A 23,879-nucleotide genomic window follows, 5' to 3' on the forward strand; every position below is an offset into this window, starting at 1 on the left:
GTTTTGAATTACGTTATACTTCGCCTGTTTCTTCCGAATCAAATAGTACTTCTTAGCAATGGACTTGTGAATTCCCTTGGAAGGGTTCCTTCCCGCACACATTCTGAGAAAGTACTTTAAATTACGTTGGACTTGCTCTTCTTTTGCCGTAACAACACAAGAACGGCAATTGTGCCTTGCATTTCTTGAAATTTGCTGCAAAACAGATAAACTAAATTAAATGTTCATTCTCTTTCATTTGCCTTGTGTTTTGCCTTGTGCTACGTAGTTTCATAAAAAAATGTGGAGAAAAGGGTATAAAATGTTTCCTCGCAACTCTTTTTCTCATGCCTCTTTCTTTACAAAGTACCGCCATAGTAACATTCCCGAATTCTGGCTGTTGGAAAATTTTATTTTTTGAATTTACAACCCTTCATTGAGCCTTTTTTTCGCTTAATCATTTGCGAGCTTCTAAAAGGTTAATGCAGGCAGCTGGGAAGCAGAAAAGAGATGAAAGCAATGAAAAATGTTTCGAAATTCGGTTTGGCCATTTTTTCCTGGTGTCGATATTTTTTTTCCTTTTCGCTAATTTTTAAGGAGACGTTTATTTCTTCTCCCGCAGGGCATAAACGTTTCCTCTCGTCTAATGAACGGGCTCTTTTTTTTTCGTTTCCTTTGCAGAAATATTACTGTTGGCGTGATCAAACTTCCATGAAATTCCACACTGCACTTCCAATACGCTGACGCCAACAGCCTTCCGAGGCGTCCAGTTGGTCTGTGCATCGCGACCATATGGTGCTTATTCCGTTGGAATAATGCCCAACGTCGTCACTGCATGCAACTTGCCTCTTTGTGTATGCTGTTATACTCTTCAAGTCCTTAAGTTGCCAGATTTTTTCCGTTTCGGCACTGATGCGCGACATTGGCTCCCTGTGACTCCACCCGGATCGCATAAATACTCATTCCGTTCGAAATGTTTGTTTAGAATTGTCAATGAGCTGATTTTCTCATCGCAGGCCGTATTATGTCTATTTTAAGATTCTAGCTTTAGTAAATGATGCATTGTCGTTTCCCCATTCGATTAATGGGAGTAAAATAATACCGAATTTTTTTACTGCGGATTTTTACGGAGAGAGGACCCTTCCTGCCCCTTATTATTTGAGATTTTATATTTAGCTAGACATAGCTTGGATTCGGGCAATCTATAATGAGGATTTAAGGAACGCTTGATCTGTGGGATGAAAGATGAATACCAGATATGAAATTCCTTTCATTCACATACGAGCCTCATTTTTATTATAATTCCTTCATAAGCTTCATATTTATAATTCTTTTTTCTATTTCTCATTTAGTCCATCCAATTTTATAGTAAGCGTTTTCCACTAATAACCGAGTAAATCTTAAAGTTAATGTTATGGCCGATTTTCCCGAGGACGAGATGAAGCATGGTTTAAGAGAGAGATTTGCGGAATGAAAAGCTGTGTCTACCAGCGGAACAGAAAGTGAAGGGAGATATAACGGATTGGAAACTTTTCAGTGCGGGCAGCCATTTAGCTGTTATGAGTTTTGAGCGTGTGTGCAGTGAAGCGGAATGTATTCCGCTCTGAAGAATCCTACATTTATTACTGTAGCCTCTTTGGCGAATGTTGGATTGTAGTATTAAAGTCCGTCTGCTTTTACCTTGTGTTTGTGTCTTAGGTGTTTTGGTATCATCCTCGGTATTATGCACTCTAATTATTCACTTTTTATGTATATTCTATATTCACTTTTTGTTTTTGCACAAATGCGCCTCTATGGGTGTGAATTGGCAGGAATTTGTTAATTTTGTACGTGGTTTTATTCTGCTTCACGGGTGGTGATCTTACACCTCCCGTACCACGCCCTGGCGGCGGCTTGCGGGGTATTATGTAGGTGTATTTGTAAATGAATTCGGGGTAAAGAATATTTTGGAATAAAAATTATCGTATTTGGACTTAGTTTGTTGGGGAAGTGTGAGTAATATTGTTATTCGATAATATACACTGATTAAATTTGATTGACGCAATAAAGAGAGTCAAACAAATCTTGGTGTTAAAAATACTTGAGATTTCCGTTGTGAATGCATGATATTTGTTAGGAATGCTGAAAGGTCGCACCCTATTTCAAGCTTTTGACTTAATAGAAAGTAGGCGTGAAGTCCCAATTTTATTTCATTGTTTCATTTCATTGAAACTCACTCTATGTAACTCTCTGTCCTTTCTTGTCGGACTTAGTTTACTGGTTAAAGTATTCAATTACCGAATTAGCCCTCGATTAATCCATCATCAATTTAATATGTAAGTTATGTAATAAATCAGCAGACTTCTTAAACAACATCACTAACCCCCACGAATTTATTGTAATAACGTAATATTTCCCAGCAAAGATGTAGATGGTGAATTTATGTTCTGAAGTAAACTTTGAGATCAGCCTTCTATATTTTTTTATTCCCATTTGAGAATTAAGCGCCAGAAGTGTTTTAACGGATGTAGTGAACTTAGTTGACTGTTTTAAGATGCACAGTCAGCTTCCGGAATACCTTAAGGGAAGTTTCTCTCCATGTGGTGACTGCAGTTACTCCAAAAGATCTGGTACCTGATAAATCACCCAGCTTAGGTGAAGTTGGCGTCGTCAAAACTCGCTGAGATTCGAACCAAGACCCTTTGGACCTTAGGAATTTGAACGCGCTACTTGGTAGGCTACGACGCCCCCGTGTGAGAAAGACTATGTTTGGAAATATTTTACTACTGGTATTACCTTTGTGACATGATCAGTTCTTTGCCGTGTTATATTTATTACTTTCCAGAAGCTGATTGGATCAATCAAAACTAGGTCTCTATTTTAAGTTTGAGAGAATCACAAGAATCAATCGTGCGAAGCAGAAGTGCCTGGCATTAGCAAGAATACTCGGTGTTCGTTTCTGTGTTCTCATTCGTTGTTTTTTCTCGTCCTCTTTTTGTAGACTTAGGAATAGCTGCTAACGATTTAATATGTGTAGGAATGTTACATGATAGGTGCTCGGTCGCTCCTTTCCTCGAGGATTTTCGTGGATCGCGCGGTGCCTGTTGCACGAGGAAATAGAGGGAATATTTGTGGAATGGCTGGTGACATACCACCCCCTGCCACACATCCTTGTGACGGCTTGCGTGGTATGATGTGGATGTATTATCTTTAAGAACGTCCGGACAGGATTTTGACTATTGATCAGAATTTTCCGAACAATGAATACTTACATGAGTGTGTACCGTATCGGTACGTGCGTGTATTCGTAGAGTATTTCCTGCTTTTTGCCTAACTTTTCACCGTGTTTCCTTGGTCCTTAAACGAAAAGAATTCGGAGTTTTGTGTAGAAGCAGAAATATGAGTGGGCACCAAATGTTTTAAAATACCCAAGTGAAAATATCTCTTACAAGGATTAGCACCCTACCCTCGGAGTGCAACCATGGCGTGGTGGAAGGGCTTCTGCGTTCTGATGGCCCCTGGAGCTGTGTCAGCAGAAGCAATTATAATGTCACCTGGCAGGCTCACTCACGCCAGATAGGTCGAAGGGTAAAAGCAAGATTAAAGATACTTCGCTCGGAAATTATTCCTCAGTGATGAGCCTGTAAAGGCACCTGACCCCGGTGGGGGGCCATTTGAGAGATAGTTTCACGTTTAAAACAGTATTAAGGAAGGCAACGATAAATTACCTCAATTATTAAATTATTCCAGGATACAATGATGGACATAGATGTGAGAGTGAGTCCCGGCAACTACGGAACTCGACCAGCTGGGCCGTTTTTCGTGCCCGGCGGCGGTAGAAGTAAAGCACAAAATCCTTGCAAAGCGAATGCAAAATCGACAGCACAGTACGGAAGAAACAGAAGAGAACCGTACCAGATTAGATAGGGACGTTGCCCATCTAATTCTACATAGTACCCCGCAAACCGCCGCAAGGGCGTATGGCAGGGGGGGGGGGGCAGGGAAATTGAAAAAAGTTAAGCAAGACATTGAGCGTGATTATTTCGCAGGTTCCTGGGAACTAATGCGGATTCAGATCATAATTTAGGACTCATGAAATTCAACGTCAGATTCAAGAGAATAAAAAAAAGGAAGGCGATTGAGGAATGGAATATAAAAGCATTAATCGGGACGAAAATATAGGAGCACCATCAGGCTGTAGAGAAAATTATAAGTGAGGACACTTGTATTGGTACATTGGAAGAAAAATGGTGGAAGTTCCTGGCGGGGCGGGGTAGGAGATGGGATTTTTGGGAGAAATCATGAGGAGGAAGGAAAGGTGGATGCAGAGCGTTTTGATTGGCGATGGGGTGTCGAAGACTGTGACAGAGAGAAGAGCTTTAGGCAAGGGAGGAAGGGGCAGGAAGAGGATTGGCAGGTTTGGCAGGATGGAGGGAGGATGTATGCGGCATTGAAAAGAGGTTAATTTAGTGTCGGATTGTTTTTTCTTGGTAGAGCCAAAGCATTAATATCGTTTCACCGTTATAGAGTATGTACCCATTCGAAGCCTACCTTAAATGGTAAATTACCAAAAATAATAATGGATTAATATTGGAAAATAGTTCGTCATGTTCAGTTATTTTGTTAACAGGAGAAAAAGTTTGAATCACCCTTTTTTAGTCCTCCTGAAGGGTTACTATGCCTAAACTGGACGCGTGTGATACACGAGCCGAGTGCTGAATTATTTTACCTTATTCACTTGAGATGCCTAGGTTCGTACTTCTGACACTGATTGAAAGAGACGGAAGATATAACTGGACGAAGTTTGTGAAGGAGCAGAAGGCGTCACAGAATTATGGGATAGTTTAATTTGGGAGAGGTTTGAAGCACTAAGATTAAATGCATCGCTAAAATGTTTAGAGAAGTGTAAATCATTCGAGTTTCAACGCTGAAACGGAAGGAATAACATTAGTACCTCATTGCATTCGTAGGCGAGAGAGACCACAGTGAGAAGTTTAAAAGAAAAAAATGACTGTCGAAGCGATCGATATACGAGGATTAATTTTTACCTCGAGCACAATTCGAGACCGCTATGGTTGTAAACGTAATTTTCTACAATACTAACTTTCCGAATACCATTCATCATCAATTATTTTAATTACTGCTCAATCAATACCCCCTCCACATGCTCTCGTGGCGGTTTGTAGTGTACGATTTAGATATGCATCTAAATGATACCATGCAAGTCTCTGGCAAGTTGTGTGGCAGGTATGCACCGTGTCCTGTCGGCGCTGGCGCGGATGACACATGGCCGCGACGCCGCGGGTTTCGTCACCAGTGCGCCCCGTGGGGGCGTACGGAAAGCAAGAGGGGGTTTGCCTCTGTCCTCGCTTATCTCCAGTTCCCGCCACGCCACGACTCTCTCTTGCGCAGGAATGATGGAAATATCGCCGAGGCTCGTTTATCCACGTTGGGCGGGCGGGGCGAGAGGAGAAAAAACTAAATGCCCCGACCTGTCCCACAAAGAGCGCGCGCACACTTTCGACACGATTGGTCGATTAGGTGTTGGTGTGAAGTTTGAAGGAATCGCCTCTCGCCTGCATTACATGCTGTATCCGTTCCGAGAAGTTAATTCATGAGAGAAAGGTAGTATGTAAAGTGACATAATCACCCTTCCAAGCTAACAACGCGGATTATTATTCATGGCTCAATCCAATATATTGCATTAATTACGCTCTGTAGCGTATACGTAAATCCCTCGTATGGACAGAAACCTAGAATACTCATATATTATGATAAGTTACGCGGAACGTTTCAGATATATAGATACAGATCTTTATTTTAGCGAGTTAGAGATTACAGAACAGAGAATTCCCTACATTTCACCTTTTAAGCCAAGAGAATTTCAACGAGTTCAGTTGAACTTGGGGAAAAATAAATTAGCAGAATTCACAATGACCTCTAAATGACCTGGTACATAAACGAAGTTTGAATAATGAAAATAGCTATTTATTCCAGATCTTCTTTATTAACTTTTTGCCAGTATCATAAATGACAGTGAAGATGACATGCTTAAATGACTTCTTTTACTCAAATGATGCTTTTATATAGTTTAATTTAGTTATCGGCGGACTGTTGACAGTACGGTAATTTAATACCCCTCTCGTGCACCCTAGTGGTGACTGGTGAGGTATAGTGTACTTCTCACGTGCCCCCTCAGAGTGGAGTTTCTTGCGTTATCTGAATGATGTTTCATTACCAAGTGTAGGTTAATCATACGAGTCATTCGTAGTCTGGTTTCAGTGAAGCAATTATTGTCCTCATTTAAAAGACGCCTGCTATCAAACACCCAATACCTTCAACAGGAAAAAGTTTTATCCTTCAGGTTCACGAAAGTATTTCTTCTTCTCTTTTGAAATATATAACTCGGAGGGGATCTAGTAGTTGGATACGCAAGTGGCAAACTGTGGAGTTTTGCCTTTGTTCAGTTTCTTCAACTTCTACGCGTTACCTCTGAATCCACCGCTAGGACGTTTGGCAGGGGGTGATTAAAAACCCGGCACGTAATAGCAAAAATTAATTGACTATGTGTTCACTTTTTAATGATCTGGTCAAAGGATGAATAAAACAACCATGAGTTGATCTGTAATTTGACCTGTCGAGTTAACCAATACTGTATGGCATTCTAGGAGGAATCAAGAAAATCAATCCTCTGTGAATCGTGAATGGACAGTGCCATCTTGTCCTCTATCGCCTCCTGTATGAAATATTTTAGTAGTGGCCCGTTTGTTTGCCAATTTGATTGGTATTATTTGCATTTTTATTGGTCAATAGCGTCGAAATACATGCTAAAACAAAGATAACCTTCAAGTAATATGACGAAAATTCACAGTTCTCATTAACTTCATCCGTGAAGCATATAAACTAGAGGGAGTGTTTCACCTCTCACCGTTCTATCCGACACTGACGTCAACCCAATAACTTTATTTGCTGCGTGGTTTGACCAAAACGACACTATTTATTTTTTCTACCTGAACATCATACCCACCGTAGGGCGCCTCCTAATTTCTCGGAGGGAGGAAAAATGAGAAATATTGTATGCATTGGTGTGGTGCCCAGGAAACCACTGCTGGAGTGGGTGATTCCACAACAACATAATTCGATGGAAATAATTGTTAACCGATTGGAGGGAATTTGTTATATGAACCGTACATTGGCGCAAGAAAGAAGTAAATGGTGGTGAAGTCACGGTATAACAAATATCCATGTGATTGTACTTTGGTGTACCGAGTAAGAATTGTGCGGTGGAATGCACGAGATTTTAATTCATCAGTGCTTTCTATTTCCCTTCGAACTTCTCTAATTTTTCTCTTTTCATGAAACGACAGAGGTGTTTTGTAACTGTAAGTTTTTCATGCACGGTAGACGACCGCGAGGGTTCGCGTTTGTGCATGCCTTGCGTGGATACACCCCCTGCCACACGCCATTCCGGGGGTATCATTATATAAATTTCACTTATTTCATCCTGTTGGTCTACTTTGCCAATATAGCGTGCGGTCTTCGACATCCCCCCGGTGCGGTGTCAGTCGTCACCTCCTCGTGGCTTTGATAATTTTTTCAGTCTGGTTTGTTCTCGCCGTGACTGAAGTGACCCCCCCCCCTCCCTCTCAGTTCCCCTGGTAACCTGTAGCACCCACCTTCTTCTCGTAACATTTTTGATGGACCTAGCGGATTTTCTTCGACCTCCCTCGGATTCGTTAATTAGGCATCACTCTCTCCGATGGGCCCCAAATACCCGCTGCGCGCATTCTATGGCCTAACCAATTTAATTTGACTTTTCAAAGGCGAGGAAGGAGAGAATTTGGAGTGGCGACTATCAGTTTCCCTCTCCCACACCACCGCTCCGAGAGAGACTTCCATCTCACTTGGCCGCCTCCTGGACGGGAAGCTGAGGCCAGTGAGAGAGAGAGAGAGGTAGGAAGAAGCGTGCGTGGGGGTTTGAGGAGGAATAAAGGGTGGAGTAGGAGGGAAGGCGGTGGGAAAGGAAGGAAGGAAATGACTGGGAGAGGGGGTGGAGTAGGAGTTTGTAGGGGGTAAGAAAAGCAGGGCGCAACCTCCCTTCCTCTTCTCTCTCTCTCTCCACCCCTCCCTCCCTCCCCCTCCCCCACGCCCCTGTCGCGTCCTCTCGCTGTGGACTACGCCTACGAGAATGCAAGAGCGGATGTTTACTAATTCCATTCCCTTCCTCTCTTTCTCCTCCTCCACCACCACTCCTTAATGCCCTGCCTCTCCTCCCGCTTCCCTCCCCTACCTCCCTCCCTTCCCCCAGGGGCGTCCGGGGGAGTGGCAGGTCCAGCTGCGTCTCAGCCACGCGGCAAACGTCATGACTAGAGGACCGGTTTCAGTCTTTCCCGCCAAATAATCCCTCCCCCCCTCCCTTCCTCCTCCACTCCCGCCGCCGCCTCGCCATACCTCCTTCGGAGGAGGGAGGGGGAGGCGGTGTTAGCCGGGCTCAGCCACGCCACTTCCTTTGAAAACTCTCTCTCGACTTCTATGCCTCCTCCTCCTCCCGAGCTCTTCCGTCTCCATTCTCTCTCCCTCCCTCTCTTTCAGCTCCCCCACCCCCATTCCCGTTGGTGCAGAGGGGGAGGCGGATGGGGAAGGGCGGGGTGGAAATCGTGAGGTGGAAGGCTGCCCTGTCCGTTCGCGGAGGCGTATTCCATCTCTTCCTCTTTTTTTTCTCTTTCCATCTCTCTCTCTCTCGGTCGGCTGAAAGCCAATTGCGCTTGAGTAGGCGGTAGATTGGAGAGAGAGAGTGAGCGGGAGGGAGAGGTTTTGTAAAAGGTGTGTGAATCTCTCGTAAGGGCTGCAGAAGGTGAGGTGTTGTGAGGGAGCGGGGGAAAGTTTTCCTCTTCCGATAGCCTCATCCGCCCACCCCACAGAATGGAAATATTCCCCGAATTTTATTATTATTATTATTTTCACCCCCTTCCGCACACTTTCCTCCTCCCTACGCCCCCCTCTCCTCTCCCCAATCTACCCATCTCGGTACCTTGGCGCAGGGCACTCATTTCGGCGTGGGAGGCCAATGCATTTGGCCCGCGAGGAAGCCGATCACCACTCATCTGACCCGTGGGCGCGCGTGTGATTCCGTCGGTGACCGGGGAATGTCGCCTGGCCTAGGTGCAGTCCGATCCGGCGTGTGCACGTTTGTTTGCTTGTGTGTGTGTGTGTGTGTGTGCGTGCTGGTGAAGTTTCCGCGGCGAGGCGAAAGTGAATATCCCTCCGCGATTTGGGCGCGCGCGCTCTGGCGACAAAATCCGCCACCTTGTCGAGTTGGCGCGGAGTTCGCACGTTGCTAAAGGTTTTTTCCGTTCCATTCACGTTTCGGTCGAGCCTAACGGTAATAATTCATCCGGGGAAGGTGCTCGCGATTGGAGGGAAATTCACGTCCTCTAGGCAAACACATCCGCTGGTGTGTGAGCCGGGTATACAGGAGGTGTTGGGTTCGAATCCTATCAAGGGAGAAATGAAGGGATAGCGAGTGTTTTTTGAATCCCTGGGTCATTCATTCCGGATGGGTTCACGACAGAACGACCGTATGGGATCGTTCTGCTGTCATCCCATTGGAAATTGGTTTCTAGCGCCTTACATGACAACTATTGGTAATTGGTCTGATATTTACAAGTTACGAGTTACAATTATGTAGGGCATGATTTGAGAGATTGTTTAGGCGGATACTTTGTGATTTGTGACGCACGAAGAAATAATCAAGTCTTTGATTCTTGGTAACGCTAAGGCTTTGATTCTTTATTCGTGCGTTATATAAGGCATATGGTACATCATAAGGAAATGAAGGAAAGTCCTTTCAGAAATCATTTATGCATCACCGATGCAAATTCAGGTAAAATAGTTTAACCTTAGGCATATTATCTTTCGGAAAACGACATTTTTTCCCATCAGAAGACGATGCTTATATTGCTTTAGGGTGTTCGAGTGTGGCATATACCCCTAAATGTTCGTTAAATAGATATTTATGATCGGAAACTAGGAGAACACGTGTTGCCCATGTGGATAATGCAACTCCATGCATCCAACTGCCCAGTGAGATATATTAAAAGGCCAGTTATTCTAGGTTTTTTGGGTTAACATCATCACGCATTGTGTAGTATGGTGGACATTCATTGCGAGTACATTTATAACTCCAAGCATAACTTATAAAAAACGAAGTTGACGACCAGCGTTCTAAAAGGAACTTTGAAACTATGCACAACGGGCTTGGGTGGAAACCTGGACGAGAAAGTCGTATACAAGAGATTATTTGGTGCTCTCTCGCCCCTGAGCATGCAGACCTGTTTAAAGACAATCCAATTCCCACTCCAACATTCTTAGCGTCTTGATATACTTTGATGGTGTACAAATCGTGAAATATTTTTTCGAGATATGGCGAAAGGTAATGTCGATAACATAAAATTTTTATGCTACTTGCATCGCTGTCAACCCTAATTCGTCAATGAAATAGATGATCTAAGGAGAAGATCTCTGATTAGAAACAAGTAGTGAAAGACGTAGAAGAGAGGAGTTGCTGAAACGTGAGGATTTACGGGTAACTAAGTGGAGACCTGTGGCGTCGAACTCCGATAATGGTGATGGGATGGTTACGTTATGGCCGTAAATGGAGTACCAAGGATTACATTTTCTCCTAAATAGACCTTTGACAGCGAAAACGTGTAGGACTCCAAAGTGTACCTGCTTCGGCGACGAAAATATCTCGTGAAGTGGACGGCTCTTAGCTTCAGCTGCGAGGTTAGGTTCAGGTGCACAGTGTCTCGGTATCCGATGGAGCGTTTAGCAGGAGCGGGTTACAGGCATTCCACTTTCCTATCTGCGCATAGGTGTCTCGTGTCCCCCACGGCTTTATCTCGTCGTGCGATCCCTGCTAGAGTTTTGATCGTGTACAGATGCAGAACCAAATCCATTCCCACTGCGATGGAAATGGGTGAATGTTAAAGAGGATTCAATTAAGGTGACCGCCACCGTCTCAACAACGAAAAACTTCGCAATTCAAGTATGGAAATTTCAGAGGGTGACTATGATGCTCTGTTTCAAATTGAGTGGTGTTTATTATTTGATCAAAATGCAATTCTGGCATTAAGTATTGCTAATTGGTTACCCATAAAATTTCAGCTGAAGACTATTAAATCCACAATTTACATACGAACATCCATTCACTAGATCTGTCGTTATGTGCTCTATTGTCTCACGAAAGATTGTCGGCATTGAACATTTCAATTATTATCCGCTTTAAAATAAACGAAATTTTACTTTCTCACTTTTTTCATGAATATTTAAGCTAAAAAATGGTTATACTTTCATAAACTTGCGGGCCTCAGTATGGAGTGCATTGTGCGTTGAAATCGTCGAGGACTCTGTGGCAGAATGATAGCCGTAGCTATTTACGAATTGATTCAATCGGTGGCGAACGAGGCATGCGAACACTAAAGAAAATAGTTTGAAGGAATCTTCACGCCTGGCGAAGTCCGTTGCATTGCCACTGTACTTACCATCCCGCCGTCATCTTGTGATGGGAAAAATAAGTTTCCGCGCCGTAGGGCGTACGGGAGCATCAATGAATAGACCATTTGAGGTGTGGTTCGTTTTTCATTAACCGTTTACAATAGATATTCACGTACTAAAGTCTCTAGAGATTAAAAACTCGAACATTTTCAAGTTATGCAGTAAATATACTGCTACGTTACTTCTCAAAGCTCTTAGCTCTCGCCTCGAATTTTTTTGCGAACTTTAATTTGCTTGAACGATATTAACCTGCCCGCAGAGAGAGCGTGTCTTAGATATTGAACTCGAAATACTTATTATTTATTCTCGATGATAATAGATTATTAAATCAAATAATTGCTTTCTTCCTCTATAAATTATATTTCTATAACTAAGGTTTCGATGTTACCAGATCGTCTTCAGCTTGAAGGTGATGTCATAACATCTAAACCTAGAGCGTAATATATCAATTTCAGCCTCGAACAAATTGCAAATAATTGGCCATTAATCACGTTCTAACTGCACCATGTGACTCCTGAATCTTCGAATCGTTTATTCTTGATTTGAGTAATCTTTTCTTTATCGTTCTTACACTATTTAGCGATAATGAAATTGGGGAAGACCCATTAATTGATTTTTTTTTCAAATCACATCGGAGAGGAAACGAATGTTGGAACACGGGGAGATGATAAATGTGTTGATATTTGCTTTCGTTCAAATGTCTGTCGCTCATGTATGAGGGGAAAAGAAAACGCGCTCTGACGCGGGGACGAGAGAGACAGTGCGGGGGTGGTGTTGGGAGGGTTGGGGTAGAAGAAGGGGGTCGAGCGAGGGAGGGAGGGAGGGGATCGAGTCGCTGGAAAGAGGAGCGGGGGAGGTCGGGGGGCACCACCACGTGGTCCGGATGCGTTGTCCCGCCCCCGCCGCGCGAAGATGATCACCTGTGCCTTCGCGTGCGTCCCCAGCCACCACGAAAAACACACGAAAGAGAAACACTTGCGTCGCGGTGCACGTACCCCGTGATGGATGGTGTGCCATTAACGGTATGGCACGTACGAAAGCGGGGGAGGGAGGGGAGGTTTCGTTCGTCTCCCTCGAGAAAGCCGCCTTCCCTCGCCCCTGCCGGCATAACGTATTAAAAAAACGTGTGCGCGTTCGGGAGGGACGGATAATGAAGTGATTAGAAGGGGCGGAGACCCCCTTTAAGAGCCGGACGCTTCTCACCTCCGCGGTTCCCCCCCCCCCCCCCCGAGAGGTGCTCTTCCCGAGGAAGAGAGAGGGTGCGTATTCGGAATGAGAAATAAAAATGAATCAATGGAAACACACGCCGCCACGCCCCCATCCCCCACTGGGGAACGGGAGGAGGTTTTCTCGTGTTTTGTGATCGCAGGTGCAATCAACGCCGTGGCGTCGCGGCATTCTGCTTACCCCCACTTGATAGAAGACCCTCACGGAGTTGGCGTGGGACTGGTGGTGTCCGTGGTTCGATGACTGGGTTGGCGCCGAGTAGAAGTAGTGAGAGAGGTGCTGCACCGGGTGCGGGAGCACCAGCGGCGGCGCCTCGTCGCCGTCCTCCTGCGATTCGGGCGGGAAGTGATGAGGCTGCACCACCATGACGGGGGGCAGGCGGCCGCACAGGGCCGCGGTGCAGGCCAGGAGCACCAGGGGGAGGGGGAACATTGCGGGGGACATCCCGGGCACCACGAGCACCAAGATGGAGCACCAAGCACCACCTCCGTCCCGTCCTCTTTCGTCGTAACTCGGGTTCGGAAAATCCCAGAGAACTCAGGTCGTTTCTTTACCGCACGTCCCGGAAGCCCTCTTCTCGCAGGCTGGGATTGGGGGGGGAGGGAGACACAAGCGCGGTGCGCCGCTCCGCCTCGGTGGCGTGAAGGGCAAAGGGGTGTCGCGGGAGAAGAAAGGGAGGGGGTGTGACGAAAATTCACGGGGTGGCACAACTGGAAAAAAATCACACTGCAACAAAAAAAACACACGAGTCCGAAGTGGATGATGGATTTGTTCTCTTTCTTCGCGCCTTTGCCGACTGGAAGCTATCGCCCGTCCGGGAGGACGCGGGAGAGTATTATTTAAAACAAAACAGAGAGATGCAAAACGCGTAGCCGAAGCTCAAGACGGATTAGACGTAAGGCGTGGGAGTTGCGTGAGTGGCTTTGAATAGCACCTCGCGGTGAGGATGAGGAGATGCGTGAACGAACGCCGCACTGCTCTGGGCCAAACCTCACGACTTGGTTATATAGGCAGTCCGCTACCACCACCTCCTCCTCCTCTTGTAGTGAATGACTGGGCGAGTCCATTCGGAGAGACCTCAGGAGGGGAGTAGAGGGCGAGTAGGAGTGCCCGGGAGAGAAACCAGGGGGAGGGGTGGGGCGGGCTAGGGGAAGTGCTCCTACCAACCCTCTCTCCTCCGCCTCACCCTCCCCCTCCTCCTCCGCGTGGACTGCGAGTGAGAAGAGGGAGAGAAAGAGAGCTCTCCGTATGGTCGACTTGAAATGGCCTCCATCCTCTCCCTCTCTCTCTTCTATGGCCACAACTGGCACCACGCACACACACGCACGCACGCCATTCACTCATTCAGTAGTTACAAGTGTCGTAAAATCATTTTCTTTTCCCCTACCTTCTAGAGTAGGGTTACCAGACGTCCCGGTGTCTCGAGAGTTGTCCCGAAAAAATATTTATTTGACTATCATCTTTTTTCCCATGTTTCGGCGACCAGTAACTCTACAGCAGTGGTTCTCTGGGCGTACCTACTCCATGGGGCAAGAGTTATGAGAAGATTAGAAAGTGAACTGGAATAGCATGAGTCTAAAAGTCTCGTGTTTCTAGTTAGGTCCCCATGGCATATCCCTAGATTGATTGGTCGTACTTCACCTGTGCCATCAAATTAATTAATTATGGATGCTGTGAATTAGTACTTTCTATGTATAAAATTACGGACTTTTATTAATGCATGCAGTTTTGATTTTCTATTGTCTCATTTTGGTAACAGCACCCATGGAGAGGTTTAGAAATATATTTTATCGTTTAAATGAAGAGTATTTAGAGTTTTGTAAACCCCTGCTTTCGGATTTTTATAGGCCGGAATCGTAAACTTGCTGCATAACATGTTTCCAGGATGGTAAGGCTAAAATAAGATTCAAGTATAGTTCCGCCGTAACAGCTCTGTTTAAAAAAATGTCTTAAATTAGAAACATTTCATTGTATTCGTGTTTCCGTCCCTGTATCAGGACATAGGAATGAGATACACATTGATTCTGTAAGGTTTAACATTGTTTGATACATTTATTGCTGTTTTTCATACATTTGAGACAATGTGGTACGTAAAACGAAGTGTGAACGGAGAATGTTTGGAAAAAAAGTAACCATTAACTCTAGATTGATAAATATTTAATGTGAGTGGATGGCTTTCTGGTATTCGACTAGTTATTTATAGCCTTATTATGTTTTCCCGCATGGTAGCGACTTTACAATTAGAGAAATCTATGATAGTACTTTATATTTCCTGGAACTTTACGATGTTCAAGTTACAACTACTTTAAGACCGTTACTCTTAACCTGCTCATTTAAATCATTACCCATTCGCCGTCTCTTTCTATTCTACCCTCCTTAGGAGTCTTAGGTGCATTGTAACGAAGAATCAGCGCAAAATATAGTTTTATAATTATTTAGTATATTTTTAAAAATTGTCATTGTTGTGAACTTGACTTGGTTGTACGTGCATGGATATTTCGTAAAATATCATCGGTAGATACATCAGTATCGACCGGAGTAAAATTAAAATAGTAGCTTAGAATCGAAAGATTCATTTCGTCGAAGACACTTGAATATACAGAGTCGATAGGACGCAACTTAAAGCACAATGATGTTGAAGGATAAATATGAACGTTAATTATAAGCAAATGGCTACATACATGTATTTGACTTTTAAAAAATATGGAAAAAGGTATTGTTTTATTTATATTTATCCTTAGCATGATGAAGTGGAGTGAAGGGAGCTCAAAAAGTGTTAAATATCGGATTTGTAAATTAAGAAGTCTCGTAGATATTTGCAATTGTGAAAGGGCGATGGAATTCCGAACAATTCCGAAGGAAGTGCCCTAAAAATGAGGGTCGTCATGCGAAAAACTGAATTCTCCAGAGTATTTTAGTGGGTTAACACTAAATGGTAGGCATAAAGAATACTAATCAAAATATCCACAGTTAATTCAATAATTACCCTCTGGTTCCCATGCTGTATGGTTGACTTTTTAAATTAGACTGATTTCGGCTTAGAGATGATTTTACAAATAAATTCGCAAAAATAGTATTATAGTTTTACCTTGTTGTTCGGTGAAATAAGGCGAGAATCCATCGCAGACCAAAGTTTAGAAAGTAGGCTATATCTTATACGTGAATAATGGGAAAACCTCATTCCTGGGATTACTTCAAAATTATTACAATTCCCGTCTTAACAGGTTGGGTCGTTATTCGAAGGCCATATAAATAAGTAGGCGTTATCCTGACAAGTTAATTCTTTTTAGCGATAGCATATGGAAAAAGAAAAGTGGTAATATTTGTTATGTGATAGATGAATTTCTAGAACAATAAGTGACAAAAATCTATAGTCTAGCAAGTCGTCACTTCAGTATCTGATCCTAATTTTATTAAAACCATTACTGACAGTGTGTGTTAAATAATCTGGAACACGTCACGTACTAAGGAGTGACAATATCTTCGGGAATGTACATTGAAGGCATAAGATGATATCCACTTGAATTCTTCTACATCTACGTCAATCTACATCTGCACAATACCCTTCAATTCCACTTGAAATCCACTTTAATTCTTCTACATCTACACAATACCCCACAAGCTGCTGAAAGGACATGTGGCAGGGATTGTTATGACATTAGATACGGGTGCATGCACAGCTATTAGTCCATAAATTCATTTAATTTTATATTAGCTCGTATACAAAATCAGTTTTCAAGAAGTTCTCTCGGGTTTCCCACCGGGTCAGGTTGCAGTACACCGACGTTTCGAAGGCTGACTCTGCCATCGTCTTCAGAGTGAAGTGAAGTCTTCACCCTGAAGACGATGGCAGAGTCAGCCTTCGAAACGTCCGTGTACTGCAACCTGACCCGGTGGGAAACCCGAGAGAACTTCTTGAATACCATACGCCGGGAAAACCTGAGATCCTTCACAAAATCAGTTGCTCACGTACACACATACAGGTCTATATGCAATCATTTATTAAATATTTAAATGTTTGTCTTAAATTAAATAGGGTCGGGTTCTTTGTTTCGATTAAGTCATTATTGAGTATCATGCGAGAGAAGAATGGGTACTTGCTACTAACTTGAGAATCTGTTGGTGACTATTTCTATCTTATTTCATCCTGATAGTCAAATCCACCATCTAATTCCCACTGTCTCCCTAGAAAACTCAGTTTCCTAAACCTTAATATAAAATTTAAGTCTCTGCCTTATTCCTGTAGCATGCTCGTGATGCCTAGTCTCTTCTGATAGCAATTTTTAGGAAACTTTTTGGATTTTCTATAAACCACATCTAATTCTTTCATTTTTGTTTTCTTCCATGTATCCGTGATACTTTCCGCGTATTCCAATGTGGCCGGACTAAAGTGGAGTAACCACTCTCTCTTACATTTTCATCGCATTTTCTTGCAACCCGTCTAATGAAACGTAGCTTTTTTTTAAGGTTGACCCACATATTCTTCTGGTTTGTGTGCCAAATGAAAGGTTAGATGTCAGTCTAACTCTCAAGTTTTTGACCTATTCTGAAATGCTTCAGTCGTTCAAATCTTTCCTATAATTTGTTCTGATTTTCTTTTCTGTCAGAGCATTCGAGTTGCTATAGGGGAGTGTGACAGGTGTCAAGTCATCACACACAGTCGCACAAATCCAGGTGTATTTTATGTGTTCGTGAGATTTATTGAAGTTTTACAATTAGGTACTTTTGGCATTGTTCTTCGGGTAGCTAATCTTGTTCTGCTCGCGATCAAGAAATGTATGAGGGAGCAAAGGGAGGTAGAGGGGAGAATGTTAGGCAAATGAGGAAGGGGCAGGGAAAGAATAGGGATGTTGGACGGGATGAAGGGAGGAAGGAAGTACTCAAGGATGAAGAGGGGCTTGTTGTAGAGTAGGAAATTTGGTTGTGTTTTGTTAGGAGAAACGAAATGTTTATTTGGCAGTTGTGTCCATGCAAAACATACCTTAACCGGTAGAATACTTTATAATAATAATGTCATTGCTGCATATTTGTCAATGTCTGGGTTCTACCTCAAATCGAAACATTGTCTAAATCAATACCGGCAGCATTCCACCGGAGTCTTTATTTTTCCCTGTCACCAACATATAATCTAGTATTGCTACTAATGCTGGAATTTAAGTGCTTACTTCATACTCGGGAGGGTAGGTGCCCTATCACCTTTCTCTGTGGTACGCTAGATATTACGCCTCTCTGAGTATTGCTTTTGAGCTAATGAACTCTCAAGTGATATGTAGAGAAATGGTCTACTTTTTATTTACTAAAACTAATTACCACTATAACTACTAATTCTTTTAATGTTCAGTGAGCCTGGGAGTCACTAGTCCAGTTGGTTATCTTCTAATTAACACAGTAAAGTTTTAGTTTGGATATCATTGCGTGTTTAGAGAAATTGTCAATTTTTTCTCTAGATCTATTCGGATGGGTAATTATGCTAATTACTCAATTTCATTCGAGTATTCAGCACCTCAAATCAAAAGTGTATCATGTGTCAATAGCCTCGATAGTCATAGTAAGATATTTCTGTTCAATTCATTGTTCGGTTGAGATAAATGTAATGAGAAATTGTAATATCAGCCTTATTAGATATTTTTAGATCGCATTTAGCACACTTGATTTCCTTCTGATCAATTGATGACCACGTGAGTTAAACATTCATCATTAATTGTAAAATCCATTAGGAATTAGCTCTGTCAAGAAACGTTTCGCATAGGGGTTCCTATGATGACTCTTAAGGCATGGTTTACATTAAAATGATGCCATGCAAGCCACCGACAAAATGTGTGGCAGGGGCTGCATCCGCTTTAGGCATATCTCATTCGCATTTGGCTACTTGCTTCTTGTGGAGCTGATATACGAATTTCATTGATTTTACTCAAGTATTGTGTCAGCGGCAATCCTTGAGAGTTGAAACTCGTTCCATTCATCTTTGCTCATGATGAAAAACGCGTCTAAGAAGGTGTTTTTTAATTTTTTATTTACATATTACTCTGTGAGCTACCGCTAGGGTGTGTGGCAGGGAGTGATTACATACGGGACTACTTTTGACTCGTTTCTTCGGATTAGGAAACAGAAAATCTCGTAATGCGAGCTGAGACCCTATACTGAGAGCTATTAGTAGGATGTAGAACACACCAACATCGATTTTCACCAGTGAAATTTACGTTATTACTAATAAATGGTCTTAGCGCTAATCGATCGTCTTCTCTTACAATGGCTCCATGAGAATATTGAAGATAATTTGTAGGGAAGCAACATTTTTCAAATCTTTTTCAAATGACAATCATGTTCAAGTCATTCTCAAGGCATTTGTATTAAATTGTTTACATATATGAAACATTTTAGGAAACGAAAGGGAGGAAATAAGTTGTTATCACTTGCATATTCAACCAACTGTTAATGAAGTGTAATATGCATAATTTTTATAATGTTCGGGGTGAGATACGGCCTCAATATGAAAATTTTTAAAAGATGTATTTCTTGTACCATTCTCCAAATCAAATCCCGAAATTTGTTAATTTTCTGTACTGAAGGCGAGTCCGATACTAAGCATCCCAGGAAACCTTTTTCGCGTTCAGAATCCTACTTACAAGATGCACGCGGAGGAGAGTTCAATGCCTATTACCTTTGCCCAAGCTTAACATGAAAACGTTTTCGTGGTATCTTCATATGTAAGGCTACTCCTGCAAATTTGAAAAACCAGAGTGGCTGTGAATTTAAAAATTACATTTTAGATTGAGGAGAAATTGCGATTCTGGAAGCGGTAGCCTAGTTGGATGGCGATATAAATCCATGTGTGAGTGATCGAATCCTACCTCAGGCATGAATGTTTTCTATTACACAGGATTAATTACTTGGGTTAAATAGTGTGATATAATCTTACCTGATGAAGCATTGAAAACTGAAATATAAAAATATTTCAGCATGAGATATGAATGCGTCGGAGTAATCAGCATTTGAAATGAAATGTTTGGTTATCTTTCTTTAGAATGTTTTGCGAACGCAATTCATTCTGCTAATCTCTGAATTTGGTCACTCGACCAGAACACTCTACAAATATGTGAAATTATCCATTTGGCTCCATTTACACCGTCTCATATGAAGATTTAATGGAGCGTTTGCTTCATAATAATTTAATCGCTTACCTTTCATTGATATAATTTCATGTCATACCTCATACTTGGCGCTCGTAAACCATTTAAAAATAATAGAAATGTATTGGTTAATTGCTAACTTGAGCTTTGTCATCTGCAAAGCTAACTAACTTAATCAACTCTCTACTCAATTAAATTCTTAACTATATCCTTACCCATGACTTTATTCTTAGTTATACTTGTACATGGTTACTTGTTAGATAAATGCGGGCGAAAATGGACAAAATACTTCTTACGGCCCCGCCTATCACTGCCCATCCTAACTCCTGTCCTGCAAATATATATATATATATATATATATATATACATATATGTATGTATATTTACTTCTCTATCTTCCGATGAAGACGGAGCAGAATTCCGTCGAAATGATCAAGAAATAACGGGTGAGTGATCTTTTTATGTGTTTCTATATTGTTTGTTGTTGTCCAATTTATTATTCGGCACTTCCGTGTTACGTCGAAGAAATCATATATATATATATATATATATATATATATATATATATATATATATATATATATATATATATATATATATATATATCCATACACACACAATCAAACACGAAATTCCGGCGTATTGCGAACAAATATTCATTCACATGGAAATAGATATAAGGAAAAGGGATAGAAACACATAAAGAGGACGAGCACAGGAGAGGTGGAGAAGTCGGAATCGAGCAGATCACAAGCGGAAAATGTTTCCTTGACCGGGACTTGAAGACCGGATCTTTCGATCTACCGGGCTGATGCTCTAACCACTTGAGCTTTCGAGGAAATGTAATTTACACTGAAATCTGCGGGGACTTTATGCAACCAAGTGCCCCGATTCTTTGGCTAAGAGATGGCGTTAGGGAGCTGTTTCACCCACCAAAGGAGACAGACGACACACAAGAGGAAAGAACAGTAGGAAAGCAAGGAAGAAAGTAGGAAGCGTTTCGTGGCACGTAGAGCCAGAAGAAAGATAGTGTGTAAATAAATAAATATACACACACACACACACACACACACACACACACACACACATATATATATATATATATATATATATATATATATATATATATATATATATATGTGTGTGTGTGTGTATATATATATATATATATATATATACATATATATGTACACCCTATCTTTCACTCCCTCTACCCATCATCACTATCTCTCTTCCTCCGCTTTATCTCCCCCTGTCATCCCTGCGTCTCCGATATCCACTTGCTACATCTGCCTGCATTTCCTCGTTCCTATCTCATCGTCACTCTCGTTGCACGCGGTGTATGCTAGCCTCGTCAAGGGTGGAAGGTGCAGTGTGGTCGTCAGGTACCCCATAGAATGAATGCACCGTCGTCTCAGGTGTAGCGCATATATTCTGTCATCTCACAATCAAACAGCAGATCTCGAAGCACCGTACAACTCTATTTATAGGCCAAGCTACCGTAACTTTGATCTTTATTTCTTCCCACATAAGTATTGAGCTTCCTTTTTTTTAACTCATTGTAAAAAGTGTCAATCCAAGAACGAGATTGAGCTCAATGAAGATCCGCTAGGTTCCTGAAAAATTGTTACGTGAAAGAAATGTGTGACGGAGTCACTGGAAAAACGGGAATAGGCGTTCCTCACTGAAAGAGTGCCTGTGGGACTATTATAGGCTTTAGCAAGGCACAGACAGGACAGTCGAGAGTATGCTCAATGGCGTCGAGAATATTGCTGGGTCATCATGCTGTGTCGGCAGAATAGGTTACCTCGGTGAAATGCGAGTATTGAACTTCCGTAAAACTAAATTTACGTTTATTCGTTTCTCCCTCAATTTGGGAACAAAAATTCACTGAGATACTTTACCAGAAACAGCCACCGTTTTACTAGAGGAATAGCTTTGGTCTTCCTTTCAAAAGCTTTTTACACATACCTTAAGTTATATAAGTAAAGGATATTCCAAAGGACATCGTGAAGGCTCGCAGGGTGTGATGCGAGCGATAGCAAATGGCTGACTTCACCTGAATCTACACAATACCCCGAAAGGGCGTATGGCGGGGGATGTTAGGTTACCATCTACACATTCACAGTCATTATATCTCTACACAGATATTATTTTGATCATGAAGTCGAACAAAGTGTGTCACCACGAAAGAAGTTAGTTGCATGCAAAAATATTCAATACCAGAATAATTCAAATTATACGGGAACAATGTTTTGGAAATGGGTCTATTTAAGATGGAAGCATGATATCTATAAAATATATACTACAAGAACCAATTATTATCTTCGCCTCTGCGATCACATCTGTTTTGATCTCAAATCGTAAGAGGGGAAAACGACAGCAAACTATCCGTTCCACTATTTATCTCCCTGATTTTATGTACATGATCTGACATGCCTCATTAAGTCGGAGCCTGTAATATGTCTTTAACGTCCTCGGATAAGTGACCTGCCTACGGCTCCGATGACCACCAATCGAAATGTAGAAGCATATCGTTTTTCGATGATTTTCAAAGGTGTCATAGGGCAACACCATGGTGAACTTCAGAATATAAATAAAGATTTATATTTTTGAACAAACTCTTACGTGTGCATATAAACAACTCCTTGCCAGTTTTCGCGAAGAGCATTTACGTACTCATCCTTTCAGGCTTTTTTCCTACCATCGGCACACGCTAACCACCGCTTCTGTGCTTTGCGTTAAGTTCTCTAGATATAAGTAGGGTATAACTCGGGGACACAGGAAGATACATCTTGGTAAACCATTTAGCAATAATCTTTTATCGGCCATTCCACCTCCCGCTTTCGACCGAAGAAAACGTACTTCGCTTGCTGAAAAATCGAGATAAGAATAAGTACTCTAGTTTCCTAGAGAGCGGAGCAAGATCTTTTAAATCTCGACTAGATGCTCCGTGGCCGGGTATGAATGAGCCCTCGGCAAGATTTTAAATGTTAAATCTTGAGTATTTCGGATTTTCATCCGTAATTTAAATACAACTGCAATTCATTTAAATTGGTGGCCGCACAAACTGGGACATAGAAGTTTCTAGTATTTTCATGATTTCAGACCTCATTGTACTAGATTCGTCTTAGGTTTCATTGGTGCTTTTCTTACAGCTACTATCCATTGTCCTACCAAGTATCAGCCATCTAGTTAATTCTCCTGGTATCAATTTTTATAGTCCTATTGTGGCGGATTTCACGAATATTCTCAACAATCTCATGGATATAAATTGTATTTGAAAGCGAAAGACGAGCTCCTTAAAAGGTAGTTGATGAATTTTATCAATCAGTTGAATCAATTAAATAGAATACTTAAATATGATAAGTATGAGTGACTGGAAAATTATAAAAATCTGCAACCGGCACAATGCAAATATTTCTATGAAATTCACTCGTTTGCGATACTGGTATTTTAAACGTTTTTTAATATGCGTCGAATTCGTCATTTTAAACTTTATTTCTCACTAAACTCTCTAGTCCTGGCGTACATAGTTTTTGATTTTTTCGTTAAACACCGATTTTTGCTGTCAAAGAAAAAATTCCTCCAATTTCCCCTGAAATCGATGGAAGGAATGAAAGTCTTACTTTGCGCGTAATTCACGCATACATGATTGAGTGCCGTTTCCTATCCCTGATTTGCCTACGGTTTATCCAAAAGATGTGGTGGTCGGAAAATCAAATTGGGGATTTTCGGAGGTGTCACCGGGATTTGAACCCGGTCTTTCCGTCCGAATCCGAACGCTCGATCCGCTACGTTACCGCGCGCGCAGCAGAATGGTGAGAAAATGTCCAGTCCAGCACTGATGTCGACCTCGCACGTCTTCCAATTAGCACAATATTTGCGAGCGTGCGTTCATTAATCGCCCCCGGGGCAGCTGCTCCTTTTGTCCCTGCCCTGGTCACGACAATGTCGCCGAGAGCAAAAGTTAGGGAATCCTCAAAACGCTCGCTTCTCACCAAAATC

At 42.2% G+C, this 23,879-nt stretch overlaps 2 protein-coding genes across 2 annotated transcripts in view; one reads left to right on the plus strand and one right to left on the minus strand.

Annotated features, from left to right (window-relative positions):
• aos (protein argos) overlaps window positions 1–13,703 on the minus strand; it is a 71,851-nt gene extending 58,148 nt beyond the window's left edge. The window contains exon 1 of the mRNA XM_071594064.1: window positions 12,922–13,703. Coding sequence (XP_071450165.1) covers window positions 12,922–13,185 — 264 coding nt within the window. The 5' untranslated portion in view covers window positions 13,186–13,703. The remainder of the gene's footprint in view (window positions 1–12,921) is intronic.
• LOC139695155 (elongation factor-like GTPase 1) overlaps window positions 1–23,879 on the plus strand; it is a 498,678-nt gene that overhangs the window by 431,592 nt on the left and 43,207 nt on the right. The window lies entirely within an intron of this gene.

Source organism: Hetaerina americana, unplaced genomic scaffold (assembly GCF_022747635.1).
Source record: "Hetaerina americana unplaced genomic scaffold, ioHetAmer1.1.p SCAF_6, whole genome shotgun sequence".
Classification (NCBI taxonomy): Eukaryota; Metazoa; Arthropoda; class Insecta; order Odonata; family Calopterygidae; genus Hetaerina; species Hetaerina americana.